General features: G+C 49.7%; 1 protein-coding gene across 1 annotated transcript in view; it reads right to left on the bottom strand.

Annotated features, from left to right (window-relative positions):
* Positions 1-12,594, bottom strand: part of PIGU (phosphatidylinositol glycan anchor biosynthesis class U) — a 35,337-nt gene extending 22,743 nt beyond the window's left edge. The window contains exons 1-2 of the mRNA XM_077459144.1: positions 12,421-12,594; positions 698-762 (exon numbers count right to left, since the gene is read on the bottom strand). Of these exons, the coding sequence (XP_077315270.1) occupies positions 698-762; positions 12,421-12,550 (195 nt within the window). The 5' untranslated portion in view covers positions 12,551-12,594. The remainder of the gene's footprint in view (positions 1-697; positions 763-12,420) is intronic.
* Positions 12,595-18,354: the final 5,760 nt, after the last annotated feature.

The raw sequence follows: 18,354 nt of genomic DNA, 5'->3' as shown, positions 1-18,354 counted from the left end.
GTTGCCTACATTCTGGTCACTCGTTGCCACACTGGCTGACCATCAGAGACTGTTATACATGTTTCTTCTGTCAGTATTCAATTGACTATTTGCATTTTTCTTTTGTAATAAATCTTGGGTAATCCACTAGGTGTTTTTGCCCCCTGTGTGTTCTTTTGCAGTATATGGTTGGATTCCCCAGTTTGAGGAGGGCTTCAGCGCTGAAGCATTGTCCCAGACGTAATATAGAACACACACACACACACACCCCCTGGTCTGGTGACTACCCTTTTGAGCGCTGGAGTAGTAACAAAGCCTATCTACTTGAGCCCAAATTCTGTTGAAATAACCTTATGATGTGGACACCTCTGCAGAACAAAACAGACAGTTCCTGGACCTCCCAGCAAACTACACTGAAGTAATTTACTCTGCTCCAGTACCTGTCCCAGCCTGTGACCAAAAAGATGGAGCAGCAGCAAGCTGATCAGTTCCACCTTCTGTTCTGTACATAAACCTACAGACACCACCAGGCAAAGCAATAGAGCTCTGGCTGATTGCTGACCATATCTCTGCAATGTTTTAACATGGGTCAGTTCCTTGACTAGAAAGTTTCAGATTAAAACTCACATGTCCAGCAACAGGAGCTATACATCAGTAACTTACAAGCCAGAAGCATTTGTGGGAGAACTGAAAAATACTCAAAATTGCAGATACTCACTTCATGAAAGACATCTCCTGAGTATGGTGACACACCAAGATCCAACAAGGCCATCCCCTCCACAACTGTAAAAGAAAGGGTACAATGAGGAACTGTAATACAGACTAAACGTGCATTGGAACTGCTGATATGATTTACCAATATCTGTCCACATTCTATCAGTCTGGGTGGAATGCTTGGAACTTCTAAAACACATCAGGGTGTGTGGTCATTCAAAGATGGCTTCTCCAGTGCTTTACTCAAATAAATCTTTTGGAGTTTAACCACTTAAGGACCAGGCCTATTTCTGACATTTGTTTATTAGGGTTAGTATTTTTTGCTAGAAAATGACTTCCAACTCCCAAACATTATATATATTTTTTTTTTTAGCAAAGAATTAAAGTGGTTGTAAACCCTTACAACCAACTTTGACCTACAGGTAAGCCTAGATTAAGGCTTACCTGTAGGTCCAAGAAATATCTCCTAAACCTATAAAGGTTTAGGAGATATTTGCCCGAAGACAGCCACCGCTGTCTACGGCGCATGCGCCGTAGACAGCAGCGTGCAGGCGCACTGGGGAAGGCCGCAGATCGCGGCGATATGCCGCGAGCGTCGGCTCCCGTGCGCATGCGGGGGAGTGACGTCACCGCGGCTCCGGCGAATCACAGCGCCGGAGCCACGAGACCCGGAAGTCGCTCCGGGATCCATGGCAGCGGTGAAGAGGAAGACGGAGGACCGCTTCGGGGGCTTCATTCTCAGGTAAGTTATTCATAATGAGCTAGTATGCTATGCAATTCCGACATGCCATATATATGATTTTTGTACTAACCGTAAAATCCTTTTCACTGAAGTTCATTGACGGACACAGCACCTTTAATCTTGACCTTAGGGTTATATCGCCATTAAGCAGAACACATAAAAACAGCAAAGCTGTGCCGTACGGCCACCTGCAAATCCTTGCAGCCGAAGCATGCATGCGAAGATGCGCTCACATCAACCTTGCAAAATTTTGTGAAAGTGTGAACGGAGGTCTAGGTCTCCGCCTTACACACCTGGGAAACGGACGCTTGATGTCGGAAAGCCCAGGAAGCACCAATTGACCTGGTAATATATGCCGTGACAGAAATGGTGCCCGAAGAGACCACCAAGCCCTTCTTCGGATCAGCCGATACAAACAGGGAGTCTGACCTCCGAAAAGGAGCCGTAGCAGACAGATACACCCCCAGAGCCCAGACCACATCCAAAGAATGCAAAGCAACCTCTTTGCGATGCGACAGCCGAGGACATAAGGACAGAAGCAAAATGTCCTCATTTAGATTAAAGACCGAAACAACCTTTGGAAGAAACGAAGGCTGCGGGCGCAGCACCGCCTTATCCTTGTGGAGGATCAAGTAGGGAGACTTGCATGACAAGGCCGCCAACTCAGAAACCCTCCTGGGAGATGTAATAGCCACTAAAGACTACTTCTGAGAGAGTGTCAAAAGGGGGGATCTCCCTAATGATTTCAAAAAGTGGTTTCTAAAGCACCGAGAGCACCAGATTCAAATCCCACCGAGGCAGAGGTGCTTGTATCGGAGGGGCCACATTTCGAACGCCCTGAACAAAACGTACTAACCAATGAATGAGTCGCCAAAGGTCGCTGAGAAAAAAAAAAAAAAAAAAAAAAAGACAGCCGATGTCTGCCCCTTTATGGTGCTTAATGCAAGTTTCTGATCCACTCCTCGCTGCAAAAACAGCAGGATCCTGGAACCTGAATACGTACGCAGATGGCACCCCATCTCAACGTACGATGTTAAATCTTGAGAGAGGAGAACTTCCGCGCCCTCAGCATAGTGGAGATTACCGAAGCAAACAGTCCTGTCCTTTAGCACCTGGCTTTCAACAGCCATGCGTTAAAACCAGCGACACTAAAGCAGGATGAAGTATTGGACATTGCGACAGAAGGTCCTCCTGCATCGGCAGCCGCCAAGGAACATCCGCCACCATTCTGACTATGTCGGCGTACCAAGGACATCGAGGCCAATCAGAATCACCGGATTCCCCTTGGCCTCCACTCTGCATAGCAGACAAGGTAGAGATCTGAGCGGCGGGGAAATCTCGACCTGGCCACAAGCCTCTGTACCTTCCGTTTGGGCCGAGAGGCCAATAGATCCACATCTGGCATGCCCCACCTCAGGCAATGGAGCCAAAATACTTCCGGATGCAGCGACAATTCCCCTTGGTCCAGCAGCTGACGACTGAGGTAGTCGGCTTACCAGAAGACTACGGCTGACAGACCTGGCACGCAACCCACTGTAGTAGGTGAGCGACCTCTAGCGCTGCAGCCGGGCTCCTTGATGGTTGACATACCACACCACCGTGGCGTTGTCAGACTGGATCCTGACCGCACACCCCTGTAGCCTCTGCGACCATGTGGAGAGGCACCGCCTGATCGACCAAAGCTCCAGCACATTGATCGGCAAGCGGGATTCTTCCTGCATCCAGCGACCCTGGGCCGACTGTATGCCCCAAACTCCGTCAGGCTGGCGTCCGTTGTGATCACCATCTAATGAAGAGGAAGGAACAAACTTCCCGGACCGAAGGGTGGAGACCTTAGCCACCAGAGAAGGGAATCCCTGACCAGCTGGCTCACCCAAATTTGACAATCCAGGGATGTCGGAGTCTGCAATACTCGAGTGTGGAATTGAGCATAAGGTAGCGCTTCAAAAGTGGCTACCATGAGACCCAGAACTCGCATGCAGAAACGCAGCGACGACCACCGGCGGGACACCAATAAATGCACCGCCGATTGAAGAGTCTTCAGCTTGCCCGAAGGGAGAAAAACTCTCGCCTCTGAGGAGTCCAGAATCAACCCCAGGTAATCAACCCCTACCGCTGAGTCTGCACCAACACTGACTTCTGGAGGCTCAACACCCAAACTCCAAGAGAGTCTGTATGGTGGTCTACACATCCTCCCTTAATTCTGAGGCAGAAGCTGCTCGCAGGAGGAGATCGTCCAGGTAACCCACGATTGCGATCCTTCGTTGTCTAAGCAACAGCAGAATTGGGGCTAGCACCTTGGTGAAGACCCTTGGCGCCGTCGCTAGGCCAAATGCGAGAGCTACAAATTGGTAGTGCTCGTCCCCGACTGCAAATCGCAGAAACCTCCGATGCCTGACACATATGAGGACATGCAAATATGCATCCTTGATGTCCAAAGACGCCAAGAAATCCCCCTGCTGGAGTGCAGCTACCACGGAACGAACTGATTCCATCCTGAAACTTTTCACCTTCACAAAGCAGTTGAGGGCCTTGAGATCCAGACCGGACAGACCCCTTCCTACTTTGGGACTACAAACAGATTGGAGTAGAATCCCTGAAACCGTTCCGGCGTCGGTGAAGGTACTATCACCCCGAGCAGCAGCAGCAGGTCCTGTACTGCCCCAAACAGGGCCTCCCAATGAGCTGGAAGAAGATGAAGGTTGGAGGGAAAAAAAAAATCTGTTTGGCGGACAAGAAAAACAAATTTTGTAGCCTGACAAAACCAGTTCGCAGACCCACTGGTCAGAAAGGAGGGAGGTCCACCGTACTGCAAACTCCAGAAGGCGACCAGCCACCTGAGAGACGGGCGGGGCATACCTTCATGCGGCAACAGATTTGCTTGCAGGCTTGTTCGGCTTGCGAAATCAGGGACACTTTTGTCCCTCAGCAAGCACCTTGTCAGACTGGGGGCGCTTACCTGCCGACCCAGGCGGATGAAAAATCTGCTTCTGAGCAGAAAAGGAGGGCCCCTGCCTACGGCGTGGCTCCTTACCCTTTCTGGCCTGTGGGAGCAAAGTACTCTTTCCCCCAGTAAGATTATTAATAATGTCATCCAGCGAGGCTCCAAATACTCTCACCTTGGCAAATTCACCAGTGCTTTCTAATGCCGCGTACACAGGATCGGAATTCTGGCCAGGAAAAGACCAATGAGAGCTTTTCATCGGAAAATGCAACAGTGTGTATGCTCCATCGGAATTTAGCTGCACAAATTTCCGCCAGCCAAAAATTGATAGCATGTTCTCAATTTTCCCGACGGAAAAACTTTCTATCGGAAATTGTGTGTATGCAATTCCGACATGCCAAAAATCACGCATGCTCAGATTCAACTACGAGACAGAAGCTATTGGCTATTGAACTTTCTTTTTCTAGTCCCATCATATGTGTTGTACGTCACCGCGTTCTAAACTATCGGAATTTGGTGTGACCGTGTGTAGGCAAGACAGCTGGAGCGGAATTTCGTCGGAATTCCATCAGGAAAACCATCAGAGCTTTTTCCAACGAGAATTCCGATCGTGTGTATGCGGCATTAGATGTCTGGTATGCAGACCAGCATTTAAGCCAAATCAAGCGACGCAGCACTACTGCTGATACTGAGGCTCTAGAAAGCAAAGGGGCAGTATCCAGGGCCGCATCACAGACATGCTTAAGGCCAGACTGAGGAAACCCGTTTCTTCTCCAACTCGCGGTGCAACAACTTAGCCCATTCAGTAAGCGTTTGTGACATCAGGGCCGTGGCTAACACTGGCTGCAATGCTGACCCCACCACCGTAAACATGGACCGGGCAACCGCCTCGGCCCTTCTGTCGGCAGGGTCCTTGAAATAGGGGGACCCTTCCACCGGAATCGTGGTTACCTCATCTAACCTGGATACCGGGGGGGAGAGAGAGAGACCCCCCTAGTCGACCTCCCAGGGAATGTCCAGCTGTGCCATCCTGCTGAAACAGGTGGAACCGTATTTACCCCCTGCTGGACGCATTCTATGGACAGACCCATCACCCGAGCAGTATGGGGAGGCTGTTGGCCACGGCATACTGTGACACGGACAGCAGTAGCCTGGTCATATGTGTGCCCCAGAGCATATAGCTCACCAGCCGCCCCTGGATCAGACGGGGCATGTCGTGGACGACCCAGCGTGTAGCTAAGGTCTGCACACGCTTGATGACCAGGCTGGGGAGACTACCAGGATCTATATTATCCAGCCTGTCACCCAGCCCGGCTGTTGATTGTAGATCACAGGAATCAAAAAACAGCAGAAAAAGAAAAAAAATGCAGGACCATTGGTCCCCAGAGTGAGCCAGGTCCTTCTCTTAAGACTAGGCAGAAAAAAACTGAGCTGCTGGTGGCAGAGCGAGGGGTTATAGCCAGTAGGACCGCCCCCTGGGCGGTACTATGCAGCTTTGCTGTTTTATGTGTTCTGCCTAGTCCTCTCCTTAGGGGTGCAACGGATCGTCACTGATCCGTGATCCGAACGGGTCACCCCACTCGGATCGGCACATGCCGCGCTCCGCAGTCTCGGCCTTAGGAAAGGCCACGGCTTCGGCCTAGCTCCGAAGCGGCGGCCATCTTTCTACACCCAGGCTGTTTACACTGTGATCCCTCCGACGGAGCGATCACTTGTAAACAAACGCCGGTTCCTCTCTCCCCTCTCTGTACTAATCTGTACAGTGGAGGGGAGAGATCCTGAGATGGAAGCAGCCATCCCTCCATACCCTGCCAATACCCCAATACTCTAGCGATACCCTGCCTGCCTGCCAATACTCTAGCGATACCCTGCCTGCCTGCCAATACTCTAGCGATACCCTGCCTGCCAATACTCTTGCGATACCCTGCCTGCCAATACTCTTGCGATACCCTGCCTGCCAATACTCTTGCGATACCCTGCCTGCCAATACTCTTGCGATACCCTGCCTGCCAATACTCTTGCGATACCCTGCCTGCCAATACTCTTGCGATACCCTGCCTGCCAATACTCTTGCGATACCCTGCCTGCCAATACTCTTGCGATACCCTGCCTGCCAATACTCTTGCGATACCCTGCCATGCTCAGTCGTACCCAGCCATGCCCAGACAATATTACAGTGGGGGAGATTGTGTATATAACAGTGGGGACTATATGGTGGTGGAATTTTCACAGGTTTTTGCAAATTAAATAATTTGCTGGTCCAAAAAATGATCCGATCCGCGACTCTGATCCGAGGAACGATCCGATCCGTGAGTTTTTTGATCTGTTGCACCCCTACCTCTCCTAAAGGTGACGATATAACCCTAAGGTCAAGATTAAAGGTGCCGTATCCCTCAATGAAGCAAAGAAAATATATATATATTTTTTTAAATCAACTTTAGTGCAACCAGCCTGCTCATGCACGATTCGAATCTCGACTGGTTGCTGCTGAATTGGCCAAAATTCACACTGGCTGGCTCTAGGGAGGAATTTAAAGCATGCTTTAAAGAGGAAGTAAACCCTGATGGGTTTACTTCCTCTTTCATTCCCTGCAAAGGTAAAGCATAATGGACTACTATGCATCGCATAGTAGCCCATTATGTGTCACTTACCTGACACAGGAGCCAGGGAAGTCACCGCTGTCCCCTGTAGTCCGCCGCATCCATCTTGCTGGTGGCGTCTCGCAGCTCCGCCGCTGTCATTCGGCGAAGCCGCGATGACGTCACTCCCGCGCATGCGCACGGGAGTCGACACGCGCGGCAGCTCCATTCTTGGAAATGCCGCCCTCAGTGCGCCTGCGCGCCGCTGTCTACGGCGCATGCGCCGTAGACAGCGGTGCCCGTTTTTGGGCAAATATCTCCTAAACCATATAGGTTTAGGAGATATTGCTTGGACCTACAGGTAAGCCTTAATCTAGGCTTACCTGTAGGTCAAAGTGGTTTGTAAGGGTTTACAACCACTTTAATAGATGCTATATAAAAAGCACCTACAAATACTCAGGGAGAAGTCTCAAGAGAAGTTAGAGAAGGCCAAACAAATCTTGTCCCACTTTCCGTGTTCAGCCCGAGCATCCCCATGGTTATTACAATGTCTACTGAACAAACTAATACAGAAGCCTATGCAAAACCGATTTTACTTCTGTATGGGTGCCGAGTGTTTCCCCACCAGCTTATGTCTCTCCAAGGTTCCAGGCGTGCGATTTGACACCTTCATCTTCCCTCCAGTAATCTCCCATGATCAGCATCTTCCCTGCAGTCCCAAGAACCCATCCCAACATCTACCCTACTGTACCTGGAATCCATACTCATCTCCTAAACACACTCAGCCTCCTTGTCTTTCTACTCCACACTCTTCTCCTCAGCAATTCTGTCCCTCCACCCTCCCCCCCAATCACCATCATCCTCCTCCATGTCACCCCCATCATCCTCCTCCATGTCACCCCCCCTCGTCATCATCATCTTCCTCCTCCATGTCTCCACCCCCCATCATCCTCCATGTCTCCTCCCCCCATCATCATCATCCTTGTCACCATCCCCCATCATCATCATCATCATCCTCCATGTCACCCCCCCATCATCCTCCATGTCACCCCCCCCCCCATCATCATCCTCCATGTCACCCCCCCCCCCCCATCATCATCATCCTCCATGTCACCCCCCCATCATCATCCTCCATGTCACCCCCCCCATCATCATCCTCCATGTCACATCCCCCATCATCATCCTCCATGTCACCCCCCCATCTTCCTCCATGTCACCCCCCCCCCCCCATCATCATCCTCCATGTAACCCCCCCCCCCCATCATCATCCTCCATGTAACCCCCCCCCCCATCATCATCCTCCATGTAACCCCCCCCGCCCCCATCATCATCCTCCATGTAACCCCCCCCCCCCCCATCATCATCCTCCATGTAACCCCCCCCCCATCATCATCCTCCATGTAACCCCCCCCCCCCATCATCATCCTCCATGTAACCCCCCCCCCCATCATCCTCCATGTAACCCCCCCCCCCCATCATCATCATCCTCCATGTAACCCCCCCCCCCCCATCATCATCCTCCATGTAACCCCCCCCCCCTCATCATCCTCCATGTAACCCCCCCCCCCCCCCATCATCATCCTCCATGTAACCCCCCCCCCCCCCCCATCATCATCCTCCATGTAACCCCCCCCCCCCCATCATCATCCTCCATGTAACCCCCCCCCCCATCATCATCCTCCATGTAACCCCCCCCCCCCCATCATCATCCTCCATGTAACCCCCCCCCCCCATCATCATCCTCCATGTAACCCCCCCATCATCATCCTCCATGTAACCCCCCCCCCATCATCATCCTCCATGTAACCCCCCCCCCATCATCATCCTCCATGTAACCCCCCCCCCATCATCATCCTCCATGTAACCCCCCCCCCCCATCATCATCCTCCATGTAACCCCCCCCCCCATCATCATCCTCCATGTAACCCCCCCCCCCATCATCATCCTCCATGTAACCCCCCCCCCCCATCATCATCCATGTAACCCCCCCCCCATCATCATCCTCCATGTAACCCCCCCCCCCCATCATCATCCTCCATGTAACCCCCCCCCCCATCATCATCCTCCATGTAACCCCCCCCCCCTCGTCATCCTCCATGTCACCACCCCCCCTCTCGTCATCCTCCATGTCACCACCCCCCCCCTCTCGTCATCCTCCATGTCACCCCCCCCCTCTCGTCATCCTCCATGTCACCCCCCCCTCTCGTCATCCTCCATGTCACCCCCCCCCTCTCATCATCCTCCATGTCACCCCCCCCTCTCGTCATCCTCCATGTCACCCCCCCATTATCCTCCATGTCACCCCCATCATCATGCTCCATATCACCCCCCCCCCATCTTCATCCTCCATGTCACCCCCCCTCTCGTCGTCCTCCATGTCACCCCCCCTCTCGTCGTCCTCCATGTCACCCCCCCTCTCGCCGTCCTCCATGTCACCCCCCCTCTCGCCGTCCTCCATGTCACCCCCCCTCTCGTCGTCCTCCATGTCACCCCCCCCTCTCGTCATCCTCCATGTCACCCCCCCCTCTCGTCATCCTCCATGTCACCCCCCCCTCTCGTCATCCTCCATGTCACCCCCCCCTCTCGTCATCCTCCATGTCACCCCCCCCCTCTCGTCATCCTCCATGTCACCCCCCCATTATCCTCCATGTCACCCCCATCATCATGCTCCATATCACCCCCCCCCCCCCATCTTCATCCTCCATGTCACCCCCCCTCTCGTCGTCCTCCATGTCACCCCCCCTCTCGTCGTCCTCCATGTCACCCCCCCTCTCGTCGTCCTCCATGTCACCCCCCCTCTCGTCGTCCTCCATGTCACCCCCCCTCTCGTCGTCCTCCATGTCACCCCCCCTCTCGTCGTCCTCCATGTCACCCCCCTCTCGTCGTCCTCCATGTCACCCCCCCTCTCGTCGTCCTCCATGTCACCCCCCCTCTCGTCGTCCTCCATGTCACCCCCCCCTCTCGTCATCCTCCATGTCACCCCCCCCTCTCGTCATCCTCCATGTCACCCCCCCCTCTCGTCATCCTCCATGTCACCCCCCCCTCTCGTCATCCTCCATGTCACCCCCCCTCTCGTCATCCTCCATGTCACCCCCCCTCTCGTCATCCTCCATGTCACCCCCCCTCTCGTCATCCTCCATGTCACCCCCCCTCTCGTCATCCTCCATGTCACCCCCCCTCTCGTCATCCTCCATGTCACCCCCCCATTATCATGCTCCATATCACCCCCCCCCCCCATCTTCATCCTCCATGTCACCCCCATCGTCGTCCTCCATGTCACCCCCCCTCTCGTCGTCCTCCATGTCACCCCCCCTCTCGTCGTCCTCCATGTCACCCCCCTCTCGTCGTCCTCCATGTCACCCCCCTCTCGTCGTCCTCCATGTCACCCCCCCTCTCGTCGTCCTCCATGTTTATGGGCGGCACAGTGGTGTAGTGGTTAGCACTCTCACCTAGCGGTAAGAAGGGTCGCTGGTTCAAATCCCAACCACGACACTACCTGCCTAGAGTTTGCATGTTCTCCCTGTGCCTGCGTGGGTTTCCTCCGGGTACTCCGGTTTCCTCCCACAATCTAAAGACATGCAGGTAGGTTAATTGGCTTCTGTCCCAAATTGGCCCTAGTATATGAATGGGGACTAGAGGTCGACCGATATGGGTTTTTCTCTGGCCGATGCCGATATTTAGAAATCATGGCGGCCGATAGCCGATATATGATGCCGATTTTTTTTGGGCCGATATGTTAGGCCGATTTTATTTTATTTATTTTTTTCCTTTTTTATTTTATTTTTTAATCCCCCTTGATCTAACACACCTTTCCCACTGGGGCGTTTTTCAGGCGCTTTTGGGCTAAAAATAGCGCCTGTAAAATGGCTCCCCTGCAGTCTGTGTGAAACTTTCACACTGAGGCGATGCGCTGGCAGGATCTTAAAAAAAAAGAAAATACAGGATTTTTACTTGTAAGCAACAAGTGTCAGAAAAGATTTAGTCTTTAAATGGTTAAACTGAGAACTTCTACACACAGAGATGATTTCATTCATTCAAGTGTAAACATTGTATCATTCTGTTCTTTTCTTGGCAGTCTGCCCAGAGAGGAGGAAAGGGTTGCTATGACGACTCAGGCAACTTACACTGACTGAAATGACTTCTGTAATAGAAAAGTCCCGCTGTAGTTCTAAATCGGCTTTTTATCAGCTCAAATCGGCCGATGCCGATTATTTAAAAAACGGCAAATATCGGCTGATATATCGGCCGGCCGATATATCGGTCGACCTCTAATGGGGACCTTGGATTGTGGGCTCCTTGAGGGTAGGGACCAATGTGAGTGTGCAATGTACAGGGATGGGGTCTATTGTAGACACTCACTCAGGTTGAACTGGATGGACTGGAGTCTTTATTCAACCTTACTAACTATGAAACTACGTCACCTCATCATCATCATCCTCCATGTCACCCCCTCATCATCATCCTCCATGTCACCCCCTCATCATAGTAGTTTCATAGTTTCATAGTTAGGTTGAATAAAGACACCAGTCCATCCAGTTCAACCTGAGTGAGTGTCTACAATTGTCCCTATCCCTGTACATTGCAAACTCACATCGGTTTCTACCCTCAAGGAGCCCACTATCCTAGGTCCCAATTCCTATACTAGGGACAATTTTGGACAGAAGCCAATTAACCTACCTGCATGTCTTTGGATTGTGGGAAGAAACCGGAGTACCCGGAGGAAACCCACGCAGGCACAGGGAGAACATGCAAACTCCAGGCAGGTAGTGTCGTGGTTGGGATTTGAACCAGCGACCCTTCTTACTGCTAGGGGAGAGTGCTAACCACTACACCACTGTGCTGCCATTCATCATCATCATCATCCTCCATGTCACCCCCTCCTCATCATCATCCTCCATGTCACCCCCTCCTCATCATCATCCTCCATGTCACCCCCTCCTCATCATCATCCTCCATGTCACCCCCTCCTCATCATCATCCTCCATGTCACGCCCTCCTCATCATCATCCTCCATGTCACCCCCTCCTCATCATCATCCTCCATGTCACCCCCTCCTCATCATCATCCTCCATGTCACCCCCTCCTCATCATCATCATCCTCCATGTCACCCCCTCATCATCATCCTCCATGTCACCCCCCATCATCATCCTCCATGTCACCCCCCCAATCCATCATCCTCCATGTCACCCCCCCAATCCATCATCATCATCATCCTCCTCCATGTCACCCCCCATCATCATCCTCCATGTCACCTCCCCCTATCATCATCACCATCCATGTCATCCCCCATCCTAATCATCCTCCATGCCACTCCCCCCCCCCCATCCTCCCCCTCTTCCATGTTTTCCCTGCCCCCCATTTCTGTCCTCACCCATACACCTGTTCGCACTCCTCCCTGCTCACACCCCTACCCACCACACCTGTCCCAGCACCCTCCTCCCCCCCCCCGGCGCCCCCTCACCTCTCTTCCATGAGTTGAGGGGGGACACGACCTCCACCCGCTCGGAAATGAAGGCGGCCAGGCTGGAGCGGAACAGAACAGCCCTGATTGTCACCGCTATCAGTATCACCAGCACCAAAGGCGCCGCCATCTTCCCCAGCCCAGCCTGGCCAGGTCGCGCCGAGGCTCACGGGAGAACATGGGACTTGTAGTTCTGTGAGTCGTCCCAATGACAGAGGAGGCGGAAGGGAGGACTACACTTCCCAGAGTGCACCGCGGGACGGCTCCCCTTTCCGGGATTGGCAGGAGAAGCTGAGGTACGGCGGCTGGGATGGGACAAGTCGGTTCGTTATAGAAACGGTGAGCGCGTCCTCCCTCCGAACATCCTCCGCTCATAGAACGTCCCCGCCTGGATATTGAGGAGAAGGAGCGATACAGGCCGCCATTGTTAACCCTTTCACTGCCTAAGCTTTTCTTCCACACATAGTAAAAGGTACTCTTTAGGCATAAAGATTAGTTAAACCCCTAAACGGGAATGTTTTCTGAAAGTAGAGACCCCGGAGAAGAAAATGGTGTTAGTTGCCATTTGTTATAACACAAACGTTTATCAAACCCATTATTTTCAGTAAAAATCACCTCAGTGCACACAAATACAATCTAACACCCAATTTATCAGGTAACATATAATAGAAGAGGTTACATCAAGTACATAGATACCAAACATGTCACACCTTAGGAAAGGGGTGTCCAAACTTTTTTCAGAGGGCCAATTTGATGAAGTGAACATGTGTGAGGGCCGACCATTTTGCCTGCCATTCTTTGAACCATTAAAATTTGATCTAAGGGTGTTCGTCCGAGCGCCAATACACCGCCCAGCAAGAGTTCTGTTGTCTTTATGGCTGTGTGTGGTGAGGAGATGAGCTCCGGCGTGTTATTTGGATATACCGTATTTATAGGTGTATAACTCACACCTTCACTTTAAAGCCCTTGTATAGTGTTTTTTTTTTTTTTTTACTTGTACCTACAGGTAAACCTATAATAAGGCTTACCTGTAGGTAAAAAAAAAATCTCCTAAACCTGTACGGTTTAGGAGATATTCCTCTCGTAATGAGCCGCTGACTGCAGCGGCGCATGCGCACAGCAGATTCTCGGCTGAAAGCCCGGTAGACGCCGGACTTTGCCGGAAATATATCTCCCACGCGCATCCACTCAGCGCCGGAGCTGCGATACCCGGAGGACACGCTGAGGGAACATGTCAGCTCCCTCGGTGTGGATAGGGCAAGATGTCGGGGGCTCGTTCTAAGGTAAGTATTTCATAATGAACTAGTATGCGGTGTATACTAGCTCATTATGCCTTTTCCCTTACAGGTCTAAAAAAAAAAAAAAAAATGTCAGCAGGTTTGCTCCCACTTTAAGAGAGAGGTTTCGGGGAAAAAATCTTACATTTTAAATAAAGAACTGTGAAGCAAAATAAGGGTCAGTGCCCATCTGCAGCCCCACCACTGCCATGAATGCAGCACCCAGGTTGCCATGAATGCAGCACCCACATTACCATGAATGCAGCACCCACCATTGCCATGAATGAAGCACCCACCATTGCCATGAATGAAGCACCCACCGTGGCAATGAATGCAGCACCCACGTTGTCATGAATGCAGCACCCCCCATTGCCATGAATGCAGCACCCCCCATTGCCATGAATGCAGCACCCCCCATTGCCATGAATGCAGCACCCCCCATTGCCATAAATGCAGCACCCACATTGCCATGAATGCAGACTTACCATTGACATGACTGCTAACTTACCATTTCCAGCAGTGCAGCCTTATCTTTGCCCATCTGCAGCCTTGCAGGAGACAGGGAGGGGGGCGGCACTCCCCCCCCCCCCCCATTCCTTCCTAGGCAGCCAGCATATATATCCTTTGTGACCCCCGTCACTCGGAAATTCGTTGGCCTCAAAAGATATGCATGTACAAATTACCAGGGGGGTCGTTTGAAACTGGAACGCAGGCCGGACTTTCGACATGCCTGCCTTAGGGTATCACAATCCTGTGACATGCCATCAAACTGCACTACCCTGAACAGTGGCGTTCTTGTGTTTTTCTGTGAAGGGTTTTTCAAAAATCATTTTAGGCCTGAAAATTTGTTCCCCAAACATTATATGTTCTCTGAAAGCAGAGACCCCGGAGAATAAAATAGCAGTAGTTCCAATTTTTTATGGCACACAATATTTGCACAATGGTTTATCAAACGCAAAATGTTGTTAAAAAAAAAAGTATTTAAAGCTGTATTATTTTATTTATTTATTTATTTCAAGTACTTTTATATCGCCATTAATTTATGCAGCACTTTACACATATATTTTATACCTTCACATCAGTTCCTGCCCTCAAGGAGCTTACAATACATACACTCACCGGCCACTTTATTAGGTACACCTTACTAGTATCGGGTTAGATCTCCTTTTGCCTTCAGAACTGCCTTAATTCTTGGTGGCATAGATTCAACAAGGTGTTGGAAACATTCCTCAGAGATTTTGGTCCATATTGACATGATAGCATCACACAGTTGCTGTAGACTTGTTGGCTACACATCCATAATACGAATCTCCCATCCCACCACATCCCAAAGCTGCTCTATTGGATTGAGATCTGGTGACTGTGGAGGCCATTGGAGTACAGGGACCTCATTGTCATGTTCAAGAAACCAGTGGTGAGATGATTTGAGCTTTGTGACATGGTGCATTATAATGCTAGAAGGAGCCATCAGAAGATGGGTACACTGTAGTCATAAAGGGATGGACATGGTCAGCAATAATACTCAGGTAGGCCGTGGCGTTTAAACGATGCTCAATTGGTACTAAGAGGCCCAAAGTGTGCCAAAAAAATATCCCACATCATTACACCACCACCACCAGCCTGAACCATTGATACAAGGCAGGATGGATCCATGCTTTCATGTTGTTTATGCCAAATTCTGAACCCACCATCTGAATGTCACAGCTGAAATCGAGCCTCATCAGACCAGGCAATGTTTTTCCAATCTTCTGTTGTCCAATTTTGTTGAGCCTGTGCGAATTGTAGCCTCCGCTGTCCCACCCCGGGCCCTGTCGGCCCGAGCATCATTGGTGGACCTATTTGTCCGTCTTTCCCATAGGTTACGCCTCTCATGACATACCTTATTGAGACGACGTCTATGCGTCACGTTACCACTCTGTTCTGCCTCGCCGCTTGGATTCCTTAAGGATTGTAGGCTGGCAAAGGGATCTCATATTGGCGCATGCGCGATGGGGACTTTCTGTATGCGCTCGCTCGGTGACGTCAGACGCCGAGTGAGTGGGAGGTATTTAAGGCCAGCCACTCCAGCATACGATCGGCTGGAGATCATAGATCTGATGCTCTCTTAATGCCTAAACCCTTTATATTTCGTATGGTACTTCTTGGATGCACAGATAAGCAATTTTTTAATCGGTCTTTCACCGTTTGTTGATGCCTTACAGCGTGTTGGCTTTACATGCCTGTTATAATGGGTTACACTCTCATCCCTCTTCTTCTCTCTTAAAGCTGACTGCTCTGCTGTTTGTTAAACTAATATTACGTACTTACATTTTTGCTGATAACACAATGGCGGTGAATTGAGCTTGGCCTTTCTGTATTCATTAGAAAAAAGAACAGGACTCGCTGACATCATCGCGTTTGATCTCTGAGCGAACGGATGTTCGCAATCCGGCTGGCTATCCATGTTGTTTTTATCTCTACGCTTGTAAGTGAGTTTTTTTACCTTTCTTATTAAAGACCTGCAAGGGAAAAGGCATAATGAGCTAGTATGCATCTCATACTAGCTCATTATGAAATACTTACCTTAGAACGAGGCCCCGACATCTCACCCGATACACGCGGAGGGAGCTGACATGTTCCCTTGGCATGTCTTCTGGGTATTGCGGCTCCGGCGCTGTGAGTGGCTGGAGCAGCAATATCACTCCCGTGCATGTGCGCGGGAGATTTCTTTCCAGCAGGGTCTGGCGTCTGCCGGGCTTCCAGCCGAGAATCCCCTGTGTGCATGCGCCGCTGCAGTCAGCGGCTCATTGCGAGGCATTGTGAGGGGAATATCTCCTAAACCATACAGGTTTAGGAGATATTTTTTTTTTATACCTACCTGTAGGTAAAAGTAAAAAAAAAGACTATACAACCGCTTTAAAGTACATATGCCAGTATTACACTATGGGAGGTTCCCTTCTTTCTATTTTTGGGTGAAATGAAATTTGACACATACTCGATTTGGCAACATCATAAATCTGGTCTATTGATCTATTGATCGTGTTGCGTTTCTGTGGTTTAGCGCTCTCTGAGCTGTTTGCCCCGGACCATCTAGGATAAAGGCCCTGGCTGGGTGTACAGCCGCAAGCGAGTTTTGCTTGCCTTCTGGTAAGCGTGCATTTCTTATGGTGTTCAGCACTTTTTTGGTGATGGAAAATCGCACTTATATCACTTCAATTATTTGATCATTTGGACTTTATTCATTTATATATATTTTTGGGACTTTTTTACTTTTATCATCATCCTCTTTTATTCACTTATTTCACATTATTTGGTTTGTAATAATTTTCTATTGGTCAATATTTTTCTTTCAATTTGAACAACACTGGTTCACTATTGGTGTTTTTCATTTTTAGCGCAACTATTTTTTATTTTTTATATATATATATATTATTATATATATGGGTGTATTCCATATATTTAGATGCTGCTTCACATATTTTTTGTTTCTTTTAGGAGCGCAGTATTTCCCCCCCCTTTTTCCACTTTCTGTATTCATCTATATACACTCTGCCTCTCCCCCACTTTTTTTTATATCACTGAGTTATATACAGTGTTGAACATTTTGAATACGCCCTTACCTTTCTCGCAAATAAGGCATTTCAGTGCAAGACTGACCTCATTACCAGGCGCCCCTGCATTATCCATCGCATATTACTGAGCATAGTAAGTACAAGTTGAGGCCTTGCTGGCCCCCCTCTATTGGACAATGGTCTATGTCCAATATAACAATTAAAAACCTGTTTTTTCTTTTGTTTGCATATTGTAGCCTGGTCCTTTTGTACCTCCTGTGGTTTTGCACGGCCTCCCCCGCCTCTGGCTGGGGTGGTGGGGCCCCCTTTCCTTGTGCCCCTTGATCTAGGATTGGCGGAGGTGGGTATTTGTGCTCTGAAACCATGACAGATGTTATGTAAACATACTTCTATATCCTTGCCTATATTTACAATATAATTGACGATAATTTCTTTGTACTTTGTCTGTGCTAGAGCTGGTTTAATATTGGTGGTACATTGGGGAAGCCAATGTTGGGATAGAATACCTACCTGTGACCATCTTCACCTTTGTGGGACACCAGCGACCCAAAAAAAAAGCAATTTGTATATGCCTTGTCAATTATTTTTATTGAACCTTTTTCTACTCTCTGTAACAATAAATAAATTCTTACAAATTTTATATCTGTGATATGTATTTGATTATTTGAGCACCTTTATAATCCCATCCTCTCACTTTCAATCAAACTATAAAAACTGTTTTTTTGGGGGTTTTTTTCTAAATTTTTCACAATCAAAGCCATTGGTTGCTTCAGCACCCACTTACCTTACAGACTCTTACAGGAATGTGTGCTTTGGGAATATTGTTCTGGATTTAAGGGAAATCAGGTGCATCCAGGTTTGTTGCTAACACACACAGCATTTGAAAATAGTGTTGCATTTGACTACTGAAAGGCTGTAGGTGGCGCCATTTCTCTTTTGGCATGAACCTGCTCAGTCTCGGAAGACACTTTTTTTTTTTTAATGAGAGACAGATATTGATGTGCAATGACACATTTATCTATAGATGTCATTCTTATGTGTAATTTAATTGACTTTGTGTTTTTTAGTTTATTAAATAGCTTTTGGAAAAACAAAAGGCCTAGATA

Source organism: Lithobates pipiens, unplaced genomic scaffold (assembly GCF_037356315.1).
Source record: "Lithobates pipiens isolate NorthernLeopardFrog02 unplaced genomic scaffold, aLitPip1_a1.2 Scaffold_28, whole genome shotgun sequence".
NCBI lineage: Eukaryota > Metazoa > Chordata > Amphibia > Anura > Ranidae > Lithobates > Lithobates pipiens.
This window is presented reverse-complemented; position numbering and strand designations above follow the sequence as displayed.